This window comes from Battus philenor, unplaced genomic scaffold, assembly GCF_028537555.1.
Source record: "Battus philenor isolate CCGP_79_NKW_IND1 unplaced genomic scaffold, ilBatPhil1.0.hap1 SCAF_5, whole genome shotgun sequence".
NCBI lineage: Eukaryota > Metazoa > Arthropoda > Insecta > Lepidoptera > Papilionidae > Battus > Battus philenor.
The window spans coordinates 13,408,254-13,433,674 of NW_027181715.1; the positions used below are offsets into that span (position 1 = coordinate 13,408,254).

General features: G+C 32.1%; 3 protein-coding genes across 3 annotated transcripts in view; 1 reads left to right on the forward strand and 2 right to left on the reverse strand.

Annotated features, from left to right (window-relative positions):
• The window catches only part of LOC137929374 (anoctamin-1-like), a 50,697-nt gene extending 47,326 nt beyond the window's left edge, over positions 1–3,371 (reverse strand). Inside the window, exon 1 of the mRNA XM_068772285.1 lies at positions 2,866–3,371. Coding sequence (XP_068628386.1) covers positions 2,866–3,096 — 231 coding nt within the window. The 5' untranslated portion in view covers positions 3,097–3,371. The remainder of the gene's footprint in view (positions 1–2,865) is intronic.
• Positions 3,372–4,152: 781 nt separating this feature from the next.
• Positions 4,153–15,928, forward strand: Stt3A (catalytic subunit 3A of the oligosaccharyltransferase complex). The gene is made up of 13 exons (XM_068772220.1): positions 4,153–4,409; positions 5,312–5,479; positions 5,960–6,120; positions 6,839–7,036; positions 8,172–8,363; positions 8,964–9,117; positions 9,736–9,813; positions 10,086–10,246; positions 11,165–11,329; positions 12,096–12,284; positions 13,171–13,390; positions 14,274–14,462; positions 15,499–15,928. The coding sequence occupies exons 1-13, from the start codon at positions 4,307–4,309 to the stop codon at positions 15,642–15,644; spliced, it is 2,124 nt and encodes a 707-aa protein (XP_068628321.1). The 5' UTR covers positions 4,153–4,306; the 3' UTR covers positions 15,645–15,928.
• Positions 15,929–18,026: 2,098 nt separating this feature from the next.
• Positions 18,027–23,396, reverse strand: LOC137929717 (uncharacterized). The gene is made up of 7 exons (XM_068772784.1): positions 23,232–23,396; positions 22,935–23,098; positions 21,644–21,821; positions 21,226–21,383; positions 19,916–20,090; positions 19,388–19,512; positions 18,027–18,585 (listed from the first exon to the last, which is right to left on the reverse strand). Exons 1-7 carry the CDS (start codon positions 23,281–23,283, stop codon positions 18,457–18,459), a joined length of 981 nt encoding a protein of 326 aa, XP_068628885.1. The 5' UTR covers positions 23,284–23,396; the 3' UTR covers positions 18,027–18,456.
• Between the last annotated feature and the right edge of the window lie 2,025 nt (positions 23,397–25,421).

Below are 25,421 nucleotides of genomic sequence, written 5' to 3' on the forward strand. Positions count from 1 at the left end.
ATATTTATCTTTCAGGTAATATGTCTCCATTTCATTATGACCCAAAACTTCATCTACATCAGTTTTTGTCGGAATACCGCCTTTTGCCAATTGGCGTTTACAGCGTGGCAAGTTTGAGGCACCAGAGCCCTGAAGCTGAAAAGCTTTAACCTTACAGAATCACAGCCAAAACACTCACTAGGGAGTCTCGGCACAAGCTGCTACATTTTTTTTATTTCATCACATTTAAACAAGCTCTTAGATCTCTTGGCTGGACAAACACAAGGAATACTTAGAGCATAAGTGTCAATCACTGAATGAAGAAGATAGCAGTAATTTCCTATTACCTAGCACCCTGATTGAGATAAATCATGTCTCAATTGCTTACTATTATCAGATTTTTAAATAAAATCAATAAGAAACGGGAAAGGAAAAAAAACATGAGCCTTCCAATTTGTCAATGTAAAGACAAAAGAGACATTAATATATCTCTGTGGAAAATGACAACGGGTAAATTCAAAATATCCATTAAGCATTTTGAATTGCAAAAACTTGTAATATTCTAGTGTAATATTTGGTCATGTAAAATGGGGATGTTGATATACTATGTATCATAGAGAAAGGTGTAAACATTTTATGTAATTAAACATATGAAGTGTTATTCCACATAAAGGAATTCCCCAGTAACTAATAGCAAAAACAATTAACTTAAGTGAGTAAGTAAATCACTTCATGTCACTACAGGGAGTATACAATTAAGTTGTCTATACTTGCTACTTTACTAATGGCCACTAACAAAGCTGCTTTGATATAGATTTGATAGATATAGGTATAACAAATAGCTTCCGTCCTTTGTTCATTTATAGTATAAAAAAATCACAATTTCTGTGATTAATATATACTTTCAGACTTGTTTCATATACATAAATGTTGGAACTATCACTCCTATATGAATACACAGGTTTTTTTTGGTAAAAGTAGTCATTTACAAGTTGTCCAACTAATCCATGTCATTCCAAAATTGTGTAAAATAGCATGTAAAAAGAATTACATCCTATTTTTAATTTAGTTGGTTAAATTTCAATAAAATAACAACTTGTGTGGTTGGACAAGTGTTGTTTACTTACAGCATCAGACCATTTTAATATCAATTATTGACTGTTGTTTATAAATATAGAAATGTAAAGGTCAGTTGTCATAGTAATAGAAAGAGAATCCAAGGTTAAATAAAAAACATTTGCTTTTTTTATTTATAAGATTAAAAATATAGGTCAAATTGATTTTTTTATTAAATTTCTGCAACTAACCACTATCTACCTAATCACCAGATTTTATCTAAACTTCAGCTTAAAATTGATTTATTTGACACCTTGTATAAATAAAAAATAAATAAAGATCCAAAGGAACCCCAAAGCATTGCTGACTGCTTGTATGTAGCTATGCCACTAAAGTACACACATATGTTGTCTGCTTTAAAATGCATCTACCTCCTGTTTATAATAAACTGTGTTTAAGAAATAAATTACATAAATACAATAAATCTATACTCAAACAAAATCTCGATCTTTGCATACTGTCGGAGTCAAATGAAGAGATTAATTCAACAATGATGTCACTGATTTAAACTTAGTGTAGACTGGTACTGTGTAGTTCCTACAAGACAGTGTAAACAGCTTATATTACATGCGGAACATGAGTTCTGATATACTGAGTCTTATTCATTGTCTACTGAGCTGAGAAAATTAATTGATAATAATGCACATATATAACTTGTTACTTACACTTTAAATGTTCAACAAATTTAAAGTAAGGTAGATAATTTTTTTTTTGTAATATTATTTGACATTTACAGATAGGAGACTTGGTTGCCTATTTAATATTGCATCAATACTAACGGAACTTGGAGTGTCCACTTGCTTTTACACTGTATTTAAAAGCTGATTTTTCTCTCACATAGCCCTGAAAAGCTTTAACACCTTAAAATATTTCATCACTAGAAAAAGTAGATGGACAGTAACTATGAGGTCATAGTACATTTAGGCTTAAAGCATGCTCTACACTACAGTAGCTACAAGCACACACACCACCAAAGACTGGCACCATTGGTGTTACAAAGTACATGAAAAAATTATCTTAAAGGATATAGATAGATATCCTTCATTACTAAGGACGTTAAATCCTTCTTGCTTTATAAGCATTTAATCAAAGGTAAAGTTGACTAATTATCAAAAGCATATTTGAATTCAAAAATCCTAAATAAATGAGCTAGCGAGATGAAAAATATGTAGGTGAATTTACAAACTACTCCCACTTGTACGCAGGTATATATTATTAATTTATTTAAGCTTTTTCCATAATTTTGAAGCCAACTGTAACATACTAAGCTCACAGGATTTACAGGATTATTATTTTTGAAAACACATATTTCCAGTTATGGGAAATATATTAACAAATAACCTAATACATTTAAATAGATTATGAGATTCCATACCTAACTATTACATCAATCAACACATAATTATTAGTAGCCACATTGTGTTTTTAAAAGTATATATCAGATGTTTTATTCTTCTTAATGTTACCATATCAGTTTAATATTTTTTGATATACTACTGTTTGATGTACTACTAAGTAGATACCAAATTAACACTGTAATAAAGGGCTTAATGATATCAAATGTATAAAAACTTGATACACATTTGGACCATATTTATTGGAGATAATGGTATGTCTTTGTAAAAGCATATTTTAGCCTTCAATTTAATCCAAAGAAATGCACAAAAAATTAAACACAAGTGAAATCCATTTAGTCACTTATGTAGCTTTGTATTTCACCTAAAATGTTCTTAATAATAAAGGACATTTATATTAATGTTCTTAACTTACTTCGTGAAAGCTTCCATCTCCATCTTGGAACAGCTGTTGGAACGCAAGCTCATTTCTTTGGGCGTCGGATAGGAAGGACTCTGTTTCAGTACCGTCAGATCTCCTATGGTGTAACTTCACACCGCCGGCGTAAATCGGCGTGGTTATCCTTGGCGTGAATACATTCTCTTCAGGCCTTTCAAGAAGAGGCTTTGGTACGTCTTCTTCGAGTGATGGGTCACCGTCAGACATCACTTAAACGTTACTTTAGTCTCAACCACTCACTGTCATTATACGAACTTTTTTTCACTTCCTACTATTAGTCACCAAAAAGATGAAGTTAACAGTATATTAACTGCTCCTTAGTTATCTTTATAGAATAACGTTGTCCACCATGTAATAATGTAAGATTTATGACCTCGTATTTTTGGCTCACTCAAATTTTTGGAGATTATCAATTAAATTAAATAAAAAGTCAATGAAGCGACGAAAGTGAAATCCAGATGAACGAGAAACGGCTGGGGATGACAAATGACAATGACAAGTGACAGAGTAAAGAAGTTGATAGATCAAATCACATCAGTGAAATATGAATTAGATAAGTTACCATAGTTACCAGCTATAAAAATGTTGCTACAGATATGGCAAAAAAAGTAATTAAAAAAAACTAACTAAATCTTAAAGTAACGTTTATTTTGCTTTTGAACAATTTATTGCAACTTTCAAATTTGGAAGATTTATTCAACGAGAACAAAAACGGACAAGCTCCATTCACCTACATAGTATCATAAATGGACATCAGTCTATGTTATCTGGTACATACAAAACATTTAGGGCATCAATGATTAACAAAAAATCCTAGGAAATGTTTCCAATATTTATTTTGGCAGAGTATATTTAATATAGGCCTCTCCATAGATTTCCATCAGTACCGGTTAAAAGTGCGCTATATACAGCTTCTATTATTGAATTGTTTCGATAAGTTGTCTATATCTCAAACTATAAATAAATAGTATATACTAACAAGCTACAGAAAAAATTCTTAATGAAGTAATTAACATAATTTTGTACAGCATATTATCTTGGTTATCAAAACTGTATACCATAATAAAAAAATATCAACCCTAGTGCTAATTACATTAAGGTCGATAAACTATCATATCTAACAACAAATCAAAAACATTATATTTTCACAAGCCATAATTTTCTTATATTATTTATTTTTAATAAAAATACATTTTATAACATTTGTATATACATCATGTAAACGCCCCATTACCATTATGCCACGCTGCTCGTAAACTGTCACTGAAAGCAATGCGTCAAACAACCGTCCGCCAGCTAGCTTCGTAAAGAAGAATAGGTTGCCGGCGAAATTAATCTTCTTTGTTTTCAACACATAGTTATTCACGCTTCATCTATGTTATAATTTAATGTTTGTGTCCATAAAATAACTAAAACAATGACTGCTGAAACAGTAAATAAGGCGAAACTGCCTTACCTTTCCTCTGATAAACAGCTCACGTTTATAAAACTGGCTGTTTTATCAATGGCTGCAATATTATGTAAGTTACTATTTATCCTGTATCGTTGTCTAAAAGCTTAAAAAAGTGCAAACGCTTATCTTGTTATATTCGACTAATATTTATTATAGTTTTGACTAAAGTCGCCACTTACCTGTGACGTGTTTACTGTTGAGATGTGTTGTTTAATTTCTAATTATTATTTAACTGTAAAAAGTTAAAGTTTCATGGTGAATTATAAACACATTACATGCATTTATTAATTATGTCTCGTATTTTCTAGTGCAATACCTAACCATAAATTTGGCTTGATAAATTTATTATTGACTTTAAATATATTAGTTTTATTACTTAATACAAACACCACATCAGTCGATGAGTAGTAATAGCACAGAGATAGAGTATCATAGGACCGCAAGTCACAGGTTTGATTTCCAGGATACAATCATTTATAATTCACATTATGTGCATTAATTACAAGGAATTGCAAGGAATTACTACTGATCGCCAAACCGCTACCAAGCGATAATTATGGGTCATCCTTTCATAGATATCTTTGTGGCAGGCTTATGTCTTGCAGTTGACTAAAAATCTAACCACTGAAAAAACAATGATATGTCAAAAGGCAGTAAATAGCTGACTGCCAAGATTACTGTAAAATGAAGATTTCATCCTGATATTAAACAGACCCACTATAGTGGCCGTGTTCAGGAGGTCAATGCCTTGCAGTGGGTGTTATTCAGCTGATATGGTGATTAAAAAGAATTACCTCCCATTAGTAATAATAATTGTTACACATGGTAGGTATAATGTACAACACAAATGTAATCTGTTACTTGTAAATTGTAACACAAAACTGCTTAAAACTTTTGAATGCATTTTTGAATTATTTTTGCTGTGGAGCTGTTGTAAAATTGAGTTAAAATTTTAATATAATGTTACAGCATTTGCAACCAGGCTATTCTCGGTTCTTCGGTTTGAGAGTGTGATCCACGAGTTTGATCCATACTTCAACTATAGAACCACTCGTTATCTAACAGAGGAGGGCTTCTACAATTTTCACAATTGGTTTGATGATAGAGCATGGTACCCATTAGGACGTATTATTGGAGGTAATTTTCTTTTTTCTTTCATTTTTCAGCAACCATTTCTCAAAACTATTTTAACTTCTAATTTTTAGTCGTAAAATCTATGGCAAATTAGCTGTAAGGATCCATTATTTATAGACTTTTTATTACATCAGTGAAACCATCACCTAATAAATATAACAGTGTATCTTACATATACCATGAGTGTAATAGGAATATAGCACTGTATGTCTACTAGATTATTCTATTACCAAATGACTTTACACTGACCAATACATCAACAAAATATCTTGGTTATAGTCTCAAGCATTTCAATACAAAGAATATGAGCATTGTATCTCCTCTTATGTGTAGCTAATGATCTTCATATATATAAGATTAATATATAGTACACTCAAAATTGTCTACAAAATAATACACTTTTAATGTAAGACCAAAGAATCTCTACCAAAAAATAATATTGATATGTTTCCAAACTCGTGATGAATAACTTCTATTCTGCAGGTACCATTTACCCTGGCCTGATGGTGACATCAGCCACACTGTACAATATAATGCAATTCCTAAACATTACAATAGACATTCGGAACGTCTGTGTGTTTTTGGCACCATTCTTTTCCTCTCTCACTACGATTGTCACCTACCTCCTCACTAAAGAACTCAAGGTAAGCTTTTGAAAATTTCAAAATTTGATAATTTATATGGTTAACAAGAAAAAAAAAATGTGTTAAAATAAATATTTAACTGTTCATATGTAAGGATGGAATTTCTATTAATAAAAGTCAACCGCTATATTTATTGTAGATACTGATATTGATGTTGCTTGACGCATGGGCTCAATCCACATTAAAAATAGTTGCAAAACAATCATTGCTAGCTGCCTAGATGTAGGCAATAATATTACATGTTCTCAGCCAGTTACAATAATATAATAAATAGTAGGTGCATGAACAGTTTACTATTAGATAAATTAAAATAATAAAATAAAAATAGCATATATTCACTTGATGTGTCTTATATATTATATCTTGAGTGCTGATAGTGAAGGTGGAAGAAATGTTTCTCTAATGTGGTGCTAATCAGCTACAGGTATGTCAGCGGCAGGAAGAGCAAAGTACACAAATGTCTAGCTGTCTGTACTCATATCTCTTGTGTGCGTCTGACCAATTGCATCTTTCTTGTCTTACTAAACAAATAGTTCAAATCTTAGATTTTAAAGTAATAGCAAACCAACATGTATCTAGAAATTATCTCTAAAAATATTAGTACAGGTTATTATTGGTTTCATATTACAGCTTAAAAAATTTGGTACAATTTTAAATAGCTTAGATTAAATAACTAAGTTGTGTACTATAATAGTGTAAAAACTTAACTCTTTTGTAGGATGAAGGTGCAGGGTTAGTTGCCGCAGCAATGATTGCAATTGTCCCTGGTTACATCAGCCGTTCAGTGGCAGGCAGTTATGATAACGAAGGCATTGCTATCTTCTGCATGCTGCTCACATATTACTTCTGGATTAAAGCTGTCAACACTGGTACCATTCTTTGGGCCACAATGACTGCTCTTGCATACTTCTATATGGTGAGAAATTTGTAATAGATTTAGGGGTTTATTTTTAAATTGTCCCCATTCTATAATATTTAGTTAAATTATGCTTATGGGACATACAGGGTTATGAGTTAAAGGTGTGAAAGCTATTTCCTAATTCTATTTATTAAAATATGGTATAAGACATCCAAAAATCTATGGTTTCAGAAGTAATAAATAATATAAGAAAGAAAAAGTTTTAAATATTCAGTCTAGTAATTATTAAAATTAATTATTATTTACTAAAAAGTTATTGGCCTGGCATTCCAATAGACAAATGAAGCAGCAGCAAATTTCAAAAGAGGGCTTAGGCTATGAATCTTCTGTGCCATGCCTCCTCAGTCCAGTTGAGTCGAGTCCAAAAAAAATGATTGACCTATTAACACACATGTAAACTGTGTGAATTGCTACATAGGTGAATATGTAGTAGTTACATGGCAATCAAACATCAATCAGATGAAAGTTTCACACAGGCAAGATTGATAGCTTGTTTGTTTTTGCACTTTCATACAAACTCTCATAAAAAATATATTCATTTTAATAACCATAAAGCGAATGCTGTTGGTGTCTCTATGGCTTTTCTCTGCTGATACAGTGTTGATTTTATATGTATAGAAAAATATACAGGAGACTGTTGTCTCATAATTGTTATTGCTAATTAACTTTTGTTGTATATGGTGTACTTATGGTGGATGATGACATTCACAAGGGTTAATGCTAACCAATGCTAAGAAAATAACTCTATGACCTACTTCTCCCCCAATATATTAATAAATACTCATCAGTGAATATTGCATTTATAATCAGTGAATATTAAATCTTTTTTTCTGTCTGTCTGAGTGTCAAAGTGGTATGAGTTCTTCTTTGACCAGTACACGTTTGGTAATATTGTAGCTGAAAAACTACTAATTGTTTTCTCATCACTGAGGATTATGACCTGTCATGACTGTCCCCTCTACCATTTTGTCCAAGCTATTCTATTCTCGGAACAATCTATGAAGCTGTACATCAGTTCAGCTAGTCTCGAATTTTATTTTAATTCCTGTCATATACTACTCTTATAACAAACACATACTTACTATAAGTGATAATAAATAAATAAATAATAGAAATTATATTAATATTTCAGGTTTCTTCATGGGGCGGTTATGTATTCCTCATCAATCTGATACCGCTGCATGTATTGGCACTGATGCTGTTAGGAAGATTTTCTGCCAGAGTATATGTCGCTTATAGTACACTTTACTGTGTAGGCACTATACTATCAATGCAGATCTCTTTTGTGGGCTTCCAACCTGTGCAGAGTTCGGAGCATATGCTGGTATGTTATAATGGACATTTTTGACAAAAAGGATACTAAGTGAAACATAAGTTAAAAATAACTAGAAATTTTTTATCCTATCTATTTCACTTACGAATTTCCGAAGAACATAAATTGAGTGTAACCTTCTAGTTAATTTTACTTTTTAAATTCTAAATTCTATCTTTTTTAATTTCTAAAAAAGAAGATACAAGATATAATTACAAATTTGAAATTTAAATTTTTATTGCTTAAAATAATTTGAGCCTTAAGTATAAAAGAGTGTGAAATAAAATAAAATATTAGCAAATATGGAATATTAACATATAACATTATTACAAACAATATATAATTTATTGAAACTAAATCAAAATAACAGAAAGTCATTGGCTAGAAGTAGTTTTTTTCTTTTGCACACTACCATAATCAATGGCACTGGCCAGCGCCTCAACTTGAGAAGAGCAGGGGAATCCCAACCTTTTAATAAAATGCACTGGGAATCCTCAAGAAGTAATAACATATGTGCTGTGGACTAGCCCTTAACATAACATACATCCAAGTTGAGCTCTGGTATATTGTCAGAAGTGAACGGCCATCATGTCATTTAAATTTCTCTTTAAGGCTTTGGGAACATTTGGATTGTGCCAACTGTATGCATTTGCCCAATACCTGCGTGCCCGACTCTCTCCTGCAAACTTTGAGTTGCTGTTCAGAGCACTCCTCACCACGTTGTTGGCAACACTTGGCACTGCAGTGGTTGCACTAACAGTCACAGGTGGGTCATACATAAAAGCATGATATAGAGTTAAAGAATAATGCGGGGAATGGAGTGTGGTTAGGCCCCTTACTAGGTGGATCATTGATATAGTCTAGGTCGCTGAATGTGGACAGTGTGCGCCTTGCAGTGGACATTTATTGGCTGAGATGATAATAAGTTTGTTATTCATAAATATTATCTCCATGACCTTCAAATGGAATATATTTTAGTAATGAATATTTTATAAAATACTAGCTGATCAGATACCAGATAGACATCCTGTCTTACCTACCAAATATCAATTCGTAGCGACAGATAAAAAAAAGGTATTAAATGTTAAAGTGTTTATTGTTTATGGTGCTGATTGATGCTTAAACAAATAATATTAAATATTTTTCATCATAGAATTAGGGGATATAGAATTAGTTATTTGTAATACATGGATTTTCAAGACATTGCCACAAAACTTGATTAAAAGAGCAGTACTTTTGCGCTTTATTTATCGGCTTTTTTTATCTGCAATATATTTATTTGTCTGCTAAAATTACTATTACGTAACTTAAAAAAGATGCATGAAATATCTTTAGTCACAAATAGGGTAATTCATTTTTATATGGAGCATATGTTATTTTGCAGGCAAAATTTCACCATGGACCGGTAGATTCTACTCTTTGCTGGATCCTTCCTATGCTAAGAATCACATTCCTATCATTGGTAAGTAAAATCAACAAGAAAAAATATAAGATTGATGACAAATTACTTTGTTTTTGGGGAAGCTTGGAAAGCTGTTAGTTTTGTTAAATTTAAATATGACTAAATTAGCATATTGAGAAAATTGTTGTCTTTGTATAAAACATTCGTAATTAAAATATTTAAATAGTTTTTATTATTTTTACTTATAAGGAATATTGCATTGAAAGCATTTATCTAAAAAATACATAACCTAGCAATAATTATGTATATATAATGATAATATTATTTTTCAGCTTCCGTATCTGAACATCAGCCAACATCTTGGTCGTCTTTCTACTTTGATCTTCAAGTTCTGGTGTTCCTATTCCCTGCCGGCCTGTACTTTTGCTTCAGCAAACTGACCGATGCCAACATCTTCATTATACTCTATGGTGTACTCAGCATATACTTTGCAGTAAGTGCTTCTTCTCTTCCATGAATTTAGACAACATTAACTCTAATTAAAAAATCAAAATATTTTAATTAAATGTATGAAGTGTTATGTTGTGTGGTTGATATTATATTTTACACATCAATGTTAATTATATTAAAAAAGTGTTGAGTTTCTGGTCAACTTTTCACAGGAGATAACCATTCTGGCTTCGGTGCTAGCTTATGAACTGACTAAACTAACCTTTTTATAATGTTAAAAATAATTGACAATTTAAAAGTGCATGTAAATGCCTACCGAATAAAGATATTTAAATTGCAATTAACCACAATACAATGATTATAAATTGCTGTCTAACCACAAAGCTCTTGGTCAATATTATTCTTAAATATATAAAGCAAAATATAATAAAAAGTAATTAATATTGAGTTAATTCCGGTATTAGGTCTATAGTGAATTTGTGTGCAGAAGTAGAACAGTGAAATCTCTCAATAACACCCTGAAGGATCTAGACTTATTAGGAGTGAACATCAGTTAATATCTTATGCAGATATCCAAAACAACATTGGTATGGTCATTAAATTTATTAAATTTTGATTAGGCAGGTAAAGGTTGATTATGGTGAACTTCCAATGCATTGCAATTGCCATACTGAACATGCTAAGTAGGCCATTTGCCCAGAGTACCATACCCAACCTCGATTACATGATGGATCCACACAGTGAATCTATGAAATTTTAAGATATTATATCGCATTTTCAAAATGTGACACAATGCCTATGATGACAAAGAAAGCTTGAGTGTGTAGCAGGCGTTGTCGAGATACCCTCCAATGCCTCCGCACTATGATCCAATACACTTTGATCGCTGATTGTTCCCAGCATACTTATATTTATCCTCTTTTTACTACAACATTTTTATACTTTTATTATTAACCCACAGGGCGTTATGGTACGTCTTATGCTGGTGCTGGCGCCTGTAATGTGTATCGTATCAGGGGTTGCAGCATCCAGTCTACTCAGTCTCCATGTAAAGGACATTGAGCCTAAAGTAGAGAAGCATGAGAAGAAGAAGAAACATGAAAACAATCTAGTCTTTCGTTCTGAGGTGAAAATTTTATAATTATTAAAAGAACAACATTAATTTAAACAAAATACTTTAATTAAGTTTATTTAATACTTTCAAAATTCTATATAACAGCTGTGACCAAACTGTGGCTCATGAGCTATATGTAGGCTGTTTGAACAATTTTTTTGGCTCCGATTGATTTTAGAATTGTTTTAATATTTAAATTTATATAACTTATGCTCCTAGGAAAGCAACTTACTGGTGTGAATTATTATTACTAATCCACCACAAAATTAGCGAAATTCAAATACCGATAATAATTAATTGTGCGGCATCTTAAGTGTTATAAGGAGTGCTGTCCTATATATGTACCATTATATCTAACTTCAATATACATAGTTAGTACATTTAAATAATTTTATTAATATGACTTTTATAAAATTCTTTTGAGTTTTTTAAATACGTATTCAACTACGGCTCGCAAAAATTTTTTAAGTACGAAAAATTAGTCGCACTATCAAAGAGCTTGGCTACGCCTGCTATATAACTTAGGTTAAGTTAGTTGGGTTATATGTCAGTAAGTTATTAAAAATAAAATTTTAATACAAGGTGGTATACCGTAATTATTACAAAAATTAACAATTTGACAATTCAATTAGTGTCAACAAGTTCATATAATATAGTGCATTCAAGTCTTTTATTCACATTTTAGATTTCTAAGTAAGGTATCAGTTCATTTTAAAAAAAGGTATCTCCTTGGTCTAAGCTTTTGCGTCGACATATGTAACCAGTTTGTTCTGTGCAGGTTGGAGCTTTGTTTGTCTGCGTGCTGGGCTGTCTGCTGATATCATACGTGTTTCACTGCACATGGGTAACGTCAGAGGCCTACTCTTCACCGTCCATCGTACTATCAGCTCGCGCCCACGATGGCGCCCGTATCATCTTCGACGACTTCCGCGAGGCATACACGTGGCTTAAGATGAATACGCCCGAGGTATGTTGTAAAGAAAATTTCATATACAAATCTTTAGGTTTGTAAATGGTGTAATATCTGTCCCTGGAGTTATTTTAGCAGCGAAAACTGTTGTTGAAGATATATGTTGTCTGAGACAATTGAATTAATACATCTTTATATGGGCAAAGTATATGCTTTTATAATAGGACCAGTGATAATGTTCAAAAAACTTCTATTGCTTTGTCGTTTCAGCCTAAAGACTTCAGTGCAAAGCATAGGCCTCACCCAAAGATATGTATGAGGGATAAACCACTTGACAAACGGATTGGTCATCAACTAGTGACACTGCACTACTATACAATGTACTATAATTCCATTAATGTTAAAATAATATATTTGTGGAATAACTTTCACTGTTGAAAAGTATATAAAGTATCCATTAGACTTGTAACATTCTTTTTATCCAACTCTCTAGTCTAGCTTCAATTTTTTTTCAATAAAATTCCTGTTGAGTTCCAAGGTAGGATGTGTAGTCTGATAAATATATATATATGTATATAAATTAAAGCATTCCTACTATCCGGTGGGTTAGCTTTTAATCATCATGTAAACACTGCTTTCTTATTTCTTATTTACTGTGATATTGGTTAAGGAGCATTGATGAAGATTTAACCATTTTTAATGCAAATACACCTCATTACAAGGTTATATCTAACATCCAGCCAGTCCATGGTCTTACATATCTTAGGCACCAGTGACCATTTGCTCTGTCCGTTATATGGTATACTCACTGCCACTAACTTACCAATTCATTAGGCTATGTTGCATACTTATTGTTATATAACATTCTCATATAAAATAATTTCAATGACTACTACTAACTTTTATTCCTAATATACTAACACACTATGTAATGTTGTTGCAGGATTCAAAAGTGATGTCATGGTGGGATTACGGGTATCAGATAACAGCGATGGCAAACCGTACAGTGATAGTGGACAACAACACGTGGAACAACACGCACATCTCACGCGTGGGACAGGCAATGGCTTCTACAGAAGAACGCGCATATGAGATTATGAGAGAGCTGGACGTCGATTATGTGCTGGTCATCTTTGGTGGATTAGTTGGTTATTCTTCTGATGGTGAGTTTTATATGACAATTTCACTATACATCAAGTCAAACAATGGTAAAATATTGTCATCATCATTTTTGGAATAAGACATACACTGCTAGACATTAGCCTTTCTATGTCATATAACATATGTCTGCTTGAGCAGACATGTGTTTAGCTCACTGTGTGGACTGCCCGCTGCGACTAACTTACGAATCTTCTAGGCAATTTTGGTTATTTTCATTTCTAAACGGATTACATCATTTCTTATTTGAAATTTCTCAGAAAAATAAAAAATATAAGTAATAAATGGTATTTCTAAGTAATTAAAAAAAACTGTAAAACTAAACTAACAGCTTCAGCTAAAAATGTTAACTTATGTTTTCAGTAAAAACACAATTCCTTTTAAATAACTTTAACTGGAATAAAAAGCGTCTGAACCATATTTTATTTGATAAACTCTTATGGTACAGATATAAAAACGTCTGAGTGAGTAGCTTCAAAGTTTACCATTGACAATTAGTCAATTCATAAAAGGGAATGAACTTTCTGGAACTTTGGTTTTACAATATGACAGCGCTGCGGCGAGCGCAAGACATATTTAAAACAAGATACGAAGAACACATTTTTAGAAGCATTAAAGAGAGCTTCGACCTGCGATAAGAGGGAGTATTTCTGCGAATACCTGTGAATAAACAGATTGAGTACTAGGAATGTCTTCTACCTGACATTCTTTACAGTTACAGTACTATTACCTATACAAAATCATTCCCAGCAGCCAGTCTACATACCTATATGTAACAGTATTCTCATGCACTTAGTCCAGCTTGTCATATATACATATATACACTATGTCATTCCCTAATAATTTCTTCACAAAATATTTCTCTAATATTGTATGTTTAATGCCCAGATATCAACAAGTTCCTGTGGATGGTACGCATCGGCGGCAGCACGCGACGCGGCGCGCACATCCGCGAGTCGGACTACTACACTCCAGCTGGGGAGTTCCGCGTGGATGCCGACGGCTCGCACACTCTGCTCAACTGCCTCATGTATAAGATGAGTTACTACAAGTTCGGCCTTGTTTACACTGAAGGCGGTTAGTTTGTTTTTTATTCTTATTTGCTTCGATACTGTGTAATAGGTAAATGCCATGTAGGCAGCTGTGATAGTGTAATAAAAAAAAATCCTTTTTGCGTCAAATCCTTTACTACTGAGGATTATGACACCTATTGATGATTCCATAGGGTATTCTCGGGAATGGCAATTGATGAAATAACCCGAAATCTCCAATCTAATATATAAAATTCTCGTGTCACAGTGTTCGAACTTGAACTCCTCTGAAACGGCTTGACCGATTTTTACAAAATTTTATATGCGTATTTAGTAGGTCTGAGAATCGGCTACTACCTATTTTTCATACCCCTAAGTGATAAGGGTTGTTCACCCTTAAATTTTTTTTATTTTTTTGACGAAATTTTTTGTTTTTATTTTTTTATGATACAACATACAAAAATACATACAATCCTAAATTTTCACCCCTCTACGATCATCAACCCTTATTTTTAAATTGAAAATTAAGAATATTTTTTTTACAAAACAACGTTTGCGGGATCAGCTAGTCATTATATAGAATGTCTCATATAATACCCAATGCTTTGAAAGAGTAACACCTATCTAGTTTCTTGCTAGATTCTTCTCGAGAAAAGCAATATTTTGAGCCTCGTAATTCTGTGTTGCAATACATATTTGTAATAATGTATGTTATATAAATGTCAAGATATGATGCACTTTGTGCTTTGCATCAAAATAAATAATTGTTTCGCAAGAATCTTGGTGTTCTAATCCAGTAGATCTAATTGAAATAACCAAAATTCCCTTTTCCATCATTTGAAACCTTTATTACATGGAACATCTTACTGAATGACCTAAGGAATTTATGTCGTCGCCTTAAGAAAGCTCTCTAACCTAGCTACTTACAGACTTCTTCACACTTCAGCCACTTTACCAGGATTAAGCTAAAAATTGCCGAAACCTTAACAGCGTCTATATTAATATTTTTCATAAAATTTCATGTACAATGACTAAGCATTTTGCCTAACCATAAGGTTATTAAACAGTATATCTCTTCATAGGTCGACCGCCCGGCTTCGACCGGGTGCGCGGAGCTGAAATCGGCAACAAGGATTTCAATTTGGATGTCCTGGAAGAGGCATACACCACAGAACACTGGCTGGTTCGCATATACAAAGTGAAGCCGTTGCCCAACCGTGGCGTCTGAGTAATTGTGACACTTACCCGCATCCCATGACTGATGGCATCTGCGGAAAAGAACTATGCAGTGTGTTAACATTAATATATTTTACTAGTAAATTATAATACTACAAACTTTATCTTAAATATGTCTCTGGACTTATTTAAAATATTCACATCGGAATTATTGAATGGTCTGCCATCTTTGTTTTACTTGATTATGCCCAAGTATGAATGATATTTGTTGTAATTATTCTCATTTGTGTGTATTTGGCTCATTTCATGCTAAGACATACCTTTAACACCTTACCTTATTGTATAGAGTAATTTTAAAAATGTTTAACAAAAATGCATTTACCTGATGGTAAATATGTAACCCAAATTTAATAATTATTTGTCTAATTTAAAAACCGCGCCATTTTTCTTTTTAAATTATATAAAGAAATTTTAAATCATTTTATACAAATTGAGTAGATGAGTATTGTCACAAATATTATATTAAATTTATAAAGGCAATGTTTTACTTTCTAATATTATTTTAATAATATATTTCTTATTGGTAGATATAAATTTGTATCCATGCACAAATATTGATAAAATTTCTTATTCAAATCCAAATTATCTGTAGGTGGTCACAAAACGTATATATACCGTTTTGATAGTTTAGCATAGTCAGTTATCTCACACTGCCAGATCCTATACCAGTCTAGGATACTTATAAGGAGAGAAAGAGATGTAAAAATTCATTTTTATTTTTTTTATTTAGTAATAAATTTTATTAATTATCAAGTGTTTTATTTGCACCCCTCCATTCAATAAATATACCAGATTTAAAATAAACCACACTGACTCTTATGTATGCAAAAAGCAGAAAGTGGACACAAAAGGTCGAATACAGAAATAGCAGTCAGAAATACCCATTAAATTAACTTTGGAACCAAAATAAACTTACTGTATTGCTATTAGAATTCGTAGTTTCTCAATCTGATATATTTTTATAACAAACTACCCAATGACAAGGCAAATTTATTTCTTTAGTCCAGAAATTTAAGGCAGGTAAGCACAGGCTTTGCCAAAAGGGGAATATTACTCCATTTCAGAGTATGTTCACGTCATCTTTGGAAATGAATTGTCCTATTTTTATTGGAAAAATTTGTTAACACAATTATCAAAAAAATTACATACTTCACTGAATTTCTTGTTAGTCTTTCTCCGTACGTGGCGCGTTATGAACTAACGTAAACTTAATTTTAAACTGAACAATATTACATGAGATCATCAGGATCAGACTAGCAATCCTCACAGCTCACCTGACCTAACCTTTGTTTGTTTGTAGATCACATTCCCAATTAAATAGATACCAACAATAATTTAAGAATATTTACCAAAAATTTGTGAAATGTAAATTGAAATAATCAAATATTATATGCTTTATTATGTCTTATCTTCACATATGAAAGTTACAGTTAATAATCACAAAATAAAATAAATTAAATTTTTACTTCTATTAAAAAGAGTTTTTTTTTTAAATAAATTAAAATATTCTTCAGAGCAGTAATATGTGTCATGGCTTCAATCCCAGACATTTTATACATAAATTAGAATTGAAAATAAAACGAAAAAATCAACTTTGAGTAGTTGACTAACTCAATAAAATTCTACTTATATGATAACCTGCTCTAACGACAAACAAAAATATCTCTTACTTGACTTTAGAAGTTCCTTATTTTCTATCAAAATATGTTCTTAATACTATAACTACAATCAAATTAAAATAAATCACATGGAAAAAAAATATTTTTACAAAATTTTCTGGATCCTTAATCTTTTGTTTAACATATTGTAAGCGAGCATTTTGTGCCGCAGGAATATGCCTGCGAACATTTTAGGGAACATTCGATATTCAGGTAAATTACGATAACTTGGCAATAACACTTTTGACTTTTTTTATGTCACAAAAGGCAGGCTAATACTTAAATATACATATTTACAATCAATATTCTGTATGTAATCTCCTTCTTTGGTACTAGCCCACCAATAACAACTTAATATGCTATCCGGCTACAACATGTTAACACATTATTGACCGATCACAAGTTAACTCTTGTTTTTAAGGCCAATCATTGTTGACCAGACATGAGTAAACTTGTGATGGTTTTTTTTTACATCACTGTTGTTATCTCTGTTAGCGACCCTGCAGTGCAATTGTTGGTCTGTATAATACAAGCTGTTTCTCTCGCTTATAAGAGCCGCCAAATATTTTGTTGAAAAAAATATCTAATTGTTAAAAAAAAACGATATCGGAATGTTAGTAACAATCTTTCAATGAATTACACGCAGAAACTTCATCTGATTATCAGAGTGTTTATGAATCAAATTGTGGTAACTGTGAAAATGATATTGCATCAGAAAAGAGCGACTCTGATATTAGGCCAAAAAGAAATATAGCATTAGATAGTGAGGATGATTTGAAAGAAGAGTGGAACGAACATGATATAACACCAAACTTACAGAAATATTTAAATACTCCTGGTGCAGCTATTGAACTTGGTGACGCTCCGACTATCAGTAGGTAACAGCTTTATTTTTAGCAGCGGCGTTTTTGATATAGTCGTTACGCAGCCCAATTTCTACCAAATAAAATAAAAGTTATATAAATTTTATGCAAAAATTGTACCTGGCCGGTGACTGGAGATAAATTTTCAGTAAAATGCTGGTTAACAATGTGTTAAAAGTGTAAACTCTTTAAGAATGGGGTAATCTAAGGTTGAGCAGCAACTTTTTACATGACTCAATACCAAAAAAGATACTTGAAACTGAATATCAGATTCCGAATATGTTTATTGATCGTCATTGCCGCTCTGGTCAGTGCTTTCCTCGGGGATGAATGTGTCGTCGATGTTATAATTGTTATTGTTGGGCCGCACAGGCTTTCTTCTACGTGTCCCTGTCTCTTCGCCTGGTCTGTTCTGCAAAGAATTACAGATACGTCATATAACTCATAAATAGATATATATAGGGAACTAATAATCACTCGCATATTAGCCTCGATATTATTATGTCAGCCGGTATTGGTTTCCTCCAAAAGTCGCCACGATTACCAGTCTTCCGCTGCCCGCATCCAGCGAAATCCCACTAAGAAATTATGAAGCAAACTTCTTTGTGTTACAAACATATTAATAAAAGAAACTATTTTAGTAGTCTATCTGGTTGTAAGCAGGCGTAGTTTGCCTTGCTATTTCTTACTAATAAGGGAGACATAACTTATCTGCATTTATTTACCAAATGAGTCGGTTCCATAGCGTTGGGTATAGGGCTGAGTATGGTGCTAGGTGCCTACAGCCTACAGTAAGCTTGAGGTCTCCCAGGAGAGACTCAGCTCGGGTCACTACATACTACTATTCCACTGGATTGGAACATTGAGCTCTTATATCACTTCGGCAAATGCTCCGTACATTGCCCAGGCTCAAGGGCCCCCACAAGTTACACCAGCTTCAGCTGTCACTAACCGCGTTCATATACAAGTGGATGCCAAAAGGCCACTTCAGAAAGCGTTAGCACTAAGAGAAGAAGTGACGAAAGACTAGCAATACTTTTGTCTAGATTGATCGGGGGTCTAGTATAATGTTAGGTTTAGAATTTTTCTCAATAAGGCATTAAATGGAATCATTTAGAAAAACCTAAACATACCAGTAAATGCCAACAAGCAAACAATATTAACCTATGACAAAAAATATTAAATAATGTATTAAATACAATCACAAAATTTACCTGTTCCTTAAGACTAAATGGTCCAATGCCATCCATAAATGCCTGTTTAAAAGCTTCACATAGTGGTTTCTTCTTGAAAACCGCACACTGAGTTTTTAAAACGTTAATGTCATCTTCTGGTAAATCTGTCAAATAATTCAAACATGTTTTATAATTTTTTTAAACAGTATCAAATTATTTTTACTTACACTTCTTGTGCTTAAGGAATTCTCTTCCATTTAACCAATTAGTTAAATATTACAAGAGAGGATATATCTTTTTAAGAACCTAGCATAATTTTACTTTACAGTACCCGGCGATTAATATTACACATCGAACTTTGGAAAGAGACAATCAGCTAATCTCGGCTTTGTATAGCACTATCTCTGTCCCACTCTACCTATGTGACATTTTGTCAATTGTTGTATTTCATGCGACAGAGATAACGCTCTATAAAGCCAAAATTAGCCGATTGACTCTTTCTAAAGTTCAATGTGCAATATTTATTGCCGGGTGCTGTAGCTTAAATTTTTAAATCTGAGGTCTTACCACAGTTATTAAATCCAAATGTCTTAGGCCTCACATCATAAACCCTGTAGTCCAATACAAGGACTATTTTTATATCCTCTTCTTCATCATCTCTATTGGTTTCAGCTTCAAATGTTATTGTCACATGTGTATTATCAAATTTCTTGAATATTTCTCCTTTGAAACCAACTAATTTCTGTAAGAATCAATATGAACTTTTACTAAATTGATTAGCATTAAAAACATAAAAATATCATATTGTTTAGTTTGCTATTTAGTCTTTCGAAACGTACCACTATTTAAAAATGATAGTGTAAATAGCAAACTAAAAAATACAATAATATATTATAAATTAATGTACTGAAAGTTCCATAAATCAATGTCCAGCAAAAATTGGGTGATTGACCATATAGCAGTGGCTAACCTTAGAAAATTAATAAAAAAAACTATATTACTTTTTAAAGCTATGTAATGAAAATGATTTAAAAAAATATGTGAAATAGATTTTTTTTATGGTAATTATTTTAATTAAAAAGAGTAAATAAATTTTATGATGATAAATTCTGAAATATATATCCTACTCAAGTGCTTCCAAAGAATATAATTAAGTTATTACTTATTTTAATTTTTTTTACTTAAAGACTATGTTAGTAATGGGTTGGTCAATATATATATGTCGGTCTGTACTTGATAGGTTCAAAAACCATACATCCAATCACTGTGTAAATTTGTTTGATCATCAAATATATCCCTGGGAAGGTTTTTCAAAAATTGTTTTTTAATCAGTTTATTTTGGAGGGTTTTGTTCAGATTTTCAATTAGATTTACAATACAGCCATGCATGAAGAGTACACTTAGTATTTTATAAAATTTAAAGATTTTTTTTTACAATTTAATTTTTATAATAACAAATCATCACTTTTTAATTTTGTTTTTAATTTGTATGTTATACTTAAAGAAAAAATAATTGGAACCAACTTTAATCAACTATTGTTGAGACAATTAATTTGACAAGGTTTTTCTTTAACTAATCCTCTAGGGTTAGTATTTTTATTTTTTATTACCTGTTCTTTTGACTAGATTTTTCTACATAATGATTTATGTGACTATTATTCAGGATATAATAAAGAAATAAGAAGGCTGCTTAGCTTGTGCTGTTCAGATAATGGCTCAAACTGTGCTGGTTTCTAGGAAGTGTGTGCATTGCATGGTTTTGTTTGCATGTAATTTTTTTTCAAACAAATATATTAGATTCTAACTAGTCAATTCAAATACTGTATATATGTAACTAACATTATTATTGCCAGTAATCAGTATTTTAATATTCTCACCTCCAAAGCTTGAATCTGGTGAAGTCTGTTGTAGTTAGCAAGCAGACCCTTCTTCAGAGACCAGAGGCATGCTGGCATCATCACATCATCATAACCGTCAATAATTTCTTTGTAGTTGAAACCAATTGGATAAGTACACATTGACACTACATTTTTGCCTGTAACAAACAAAATTACCAATAAATCAAGTACATTTTTTAACTATTGTAAATTAAGCATGCTAAACTCATTTCAATTGTTTTAATTTCTTTTTTTTTTAATCTTTACAGCTTAATTAAACATTTTAATGTTTATTTATAAAAAATAATAAGACATTTTTTGTGAAAACAGAGGTATTTCATGACATCCTCTACATTTCTTTCTACCCACTACTGTAATGTAGTGTAATAAGATTTTACAATACATGTAGAATATTTACCGGAGGCCATGTTAATCTTCAATCTATGTTTGATTACATGTTTGGAATCATGCTGTGTATGATACATGATGCTGCAGAAGTCACCCAAGTCATATTCTTCCACCTCCATTCCGGATATCATAGACATCAGTTCTATGTTCTTCTTCAGAGTAGCTATAGAGTTTTCTATTATTATTTTCTGTTAATGACAAATACCTTATTGTTAAACAACCAAAGATTAGATATTTGACACACATTTATATACACTAAAAGTATTGGCATATAATGGAAAGCACTTATGTACTGAAAAACTGCAGAATTGAATAGACAAGTAGATCAAATACACCAGTTTATCACCAGGTCGAAAAACAGAAATATCTTATATCTTTTTGTTTCAATTAATAACAGCATGCAAGTTTTTAACTCACTTGCACAATGCTTGATTTCTTTGATTCATGTATATACTTTTACATGTCAAGAACAAACTCCATTAGTATAGATGCTTGGTTAATTAGACTGATCTGTGTCAAAATTGTAAACACAATAATGGTGTTGCTAAATATTTTGTTACAAAATAACATCATTTTATTTCATTAAAATCTATGATCATCTCCTTGAATCTGCATCCTCTTTTTCATAGTGTAGATTGCTTAATATAAAAATGCATTTAAATATCCAAAAAATCGGCTATAATATTGGTTGTAATAATAGATCTGTCTCCTAGGACAAAAAAATATTCAAAGACTATTCAACTAAGGTGAATGGACACTACAATCTGGTCAATGAAATAACAAAGTAATAAATTCATAGTGAATTTGTAAGTGGTGGAAGTAGCAGAGAGGAGCAAGAAGTGTAATAATGAAATCCTTATTGGAACCCCTTAACATGAATTTATTTTTGGAACAAGTTCCAAAGTGGCACTACTAGGGTCATTTAAAATTGAATTAAGTATACTAAGAAATCTGGTCAGTAAAGGTAAATGGCAAAGCATTGTAAAGCATCCTTAAGCCTAGGTGATCAGTCGTGAGCACAGAAAAATAAAACAGATATTTTGTTTAAACAGCCCTGATTTTAGAGGCTCTATTGAAATCTAACCACCGTAAAAAAATTATTAATTATCAAAAAAATAATTTATACCAACAATATTAATACATTGTGAAATCAGAATTTTACGCCCCTAAAGCGAAATCATAGTAAAAAGAAAAACGTCTAATGATTCTGTAATACCTTTAACTTGTCTTAAATTTAATGGAACCTGTGTCGCGAAAATTTAAAGGCTTAGTATATGATTAGACACTAAAAAATATCCCACCTCCGGTTTCACAAAAGGAACAGGTTTTTTCTTCGAGATGGTCAGTTTAATTCTGTACTTCTTTTGCTGAATTTTAAATAATTCCGTATGTTTTTTGTTCAATTTCTCCTGTAACATCTGTATTTCATCCTGCAATTCTTTATTTCCTTCAGGGATGTCTATAGCTAAAAAACATTGTAGAAATTTTTAGTGTAGAAGAAATTAACACAAATTTAAAATGTAGAAAAATGTTTACACAACACAACTCATGTATTTTACTTCAGGTAAATGTATATTAAAGATAATCTTAAGGTATACCTCTCCCTTTTCTGAATAATTTAGTTATTTTAATTTGGTTGGCGTTCGACATTTTAGGAACTTAATTATTATTTATTGAAATAATTGTATTCGGTTCTTTGGTAATTATTTAAACAAACGTATTCGGCTATTTGTAAATAAATGATTTCTCTGTAGATGCGTAACGGCTTTCAATACATAATCAATAGACGATAACAATAGACTACGAAAGTTACTTGTACAGATAATATAACGGTATTTATAATCTGAATTATAAGTAAAAATGAAAGTAATATATAATATGTAATTGATAATGAAAAAAAACCATTTTGTATCAATTTTTCTAGTTAACAAAATCTGCCGGACATCGTTTAAACAATAAAAACTCCATCTTTCTTATTATCTATAACAAGGTACAGACGCGTTTTCTTTGGATTCAAATGACAACTGAAGGAAGAGTACAATTGTAGTTTCACAACTATCAAACAACAATCAATCACAGAAAGAAAATAACACCCGTAACCGTATTTAGCTCAAATGAAAGTTTAATGAAAAATGCGCATAGCTCATCAATTCTTTTTAAGACAAAAATCATGTTTTGGGCCTAATATTTCAAACTGTTAATAATAATAGAATAGGTAAGTTTAAAAAGCTTCATTGCGCTCAATAAAAGTAAAGAACAAATACGGTAAAGGAGTGACAAAAAATAATTAAAACATTTGAATTAAATACATACTGCGACGAAGGCCCTAATAAAAGGAGACAGATGGAAACAAAGTACGAATTTTACAAAATAGTCAATCGGGACTGGAGCAGTATCAAAAAATAGTAGGGACGGTAATAATGACAACAAAGTTATTTGAGTAAGATAAAGGATAAAGTACGTACCACAATACAGGCTCGTTTTTCGAAAAGGCACCTCGGTGATCCGAGATGGGTAGCCCTGCAAGTTACTAACCCCGTATACAGAAGTATTACGTAGGCAGCAGTCTCATTCTTTTCGAGGCATGCCCTACACAGAAGACTGTCGTTAGCACTTAAGGTAAACATGTGATTGTTAAAAAGACCACGACCAGTTAAGATGATAGTGAGATGAGGGGCTTCAAGCTGTAAATGACCACTGCTGGAGCCACTCCTTGCCTGCTCATCTACAGCGTCGTTGCCTCTGATGCCGCTATGATCTTTTATCCACTGTTATGTTTTTTTTAATGGCCCCTGTTTTGAAGGCTTCTCGTTCCCATTGTCTTGTGTAGGGCAGGAACGTTACAAATTCGGGTGAAATTACTTTTTCTGATTTTTATTTTATTTGTACTTTTCATTTTCTTTCGTTCTTTACATTATCCTTTATTCATTCCTTTTACGATTCACGTGATCCGTGATTCTGCGCTTGCAAATCTTTCATGCATCACCTTCCTTTTTTCATCTACATTCGTAGATTAAAGTTTTTATATTAATTATAACAGATTATTTTTTTATCACAGATCTGTTTATTTTAATTTTTTATTGTTCTATTTAGCTTAATGTTATTCCCTTTTTTCTGAAAACCAATGTAGGTTTAATACTTTTTTAGTTTAATTTTTATTTTCTTGACTTTTGCAAGTCTGCGTTTTTCTATTCTTAAGTCTAGTTTACTTTTCTTGCCGTCAGCACGACTTTTTTGACGGATTCTAGGAATGTTGAGCGCTGGTTATAGTCACCCATGGGGGGGGGGGATATTTCCTTCCTCTACCTTTTTCTCTATCTTAACTTCGAGATCAAAACGTAATCTTCCAAATGCAGGACAGCCAGCGATAAGGTCTGGTCCACTTTCGGATCGCAGATGCCTAAAGAAACCTTTGCACTCACAGAATCCTTTCCACTTTAATGGTTTTTTTTTTTGGTATTGTGTTATCTCTCATATTTGGAAGATTTAGGGCAGCTCTCCCGTCATGTTTTCTACCTTCCTGTGTAAAAACGGGCCCCTCACTGTAGTGTTACTAGATTGTTATTGCTTACCTTCATTAGATGTTTGTGACACTCGTATATTAACCCAGAGTTAATAGAGTGAATCTTAAGGGATAGTAATACCGTCCTGCTTTCGGAGAAGATTCAAACGGAGGTACCTCTTACCTTTTTAGACGTTAGGGCGATGGCCCCGTTTATGATACCCACGTATTTGGCGTTGAACACTTTGCTATAATTACCTAGTGGTGTTGCTATGAAGATTTTTAA

Excerpts from the sequence above, each read along its gene's own strand:
- LOC137929717 (XM_068772784.1), bottom strand. The coding sequence starts at position 23,283 with ATGTCGAACGCCAACCAAATTAAAATAACTAAATTATTCAGAAAAGGG. Across the intron at positions 23,099-23,231 it reads ATTATTCAGAAAAGGGAGAG|CTATAGACATCCCTGAAGGA; the intron begins GTATACCTTAAG and ends AATGTTTTTTAG. Across the intron at positions 21,384-21,643 it reads GAAGATTAACATGGCCTCCG|GCAAAAATGTAGTGTCAATG; the intron begins GTAAATATTCTA and ends TGTTTGTTACAG.
- Stt3A (XM_068772220.1), top strand. The coding sequence starts at position 4,307 with ATGACTGCTGAAACAGTAAATAAGGCGAAACTGCCTTACCTTTCCTCT. Across the intron at positions 7,037-8,171 it reads CTCTTGCATACTTCTATATG|GTTTCTTCATGGGGCGGTTA; the intron begins GTGAGAAATTTG and ends TTAATATTTCAG. Across the intron at positions 9,814-10,085 it reads GAATCACATTCCTATCATTG|CTTCCGTATCTGAACATCAG; the intron begins GTAAGTAAAATC and ends ATTATTTTTCAG.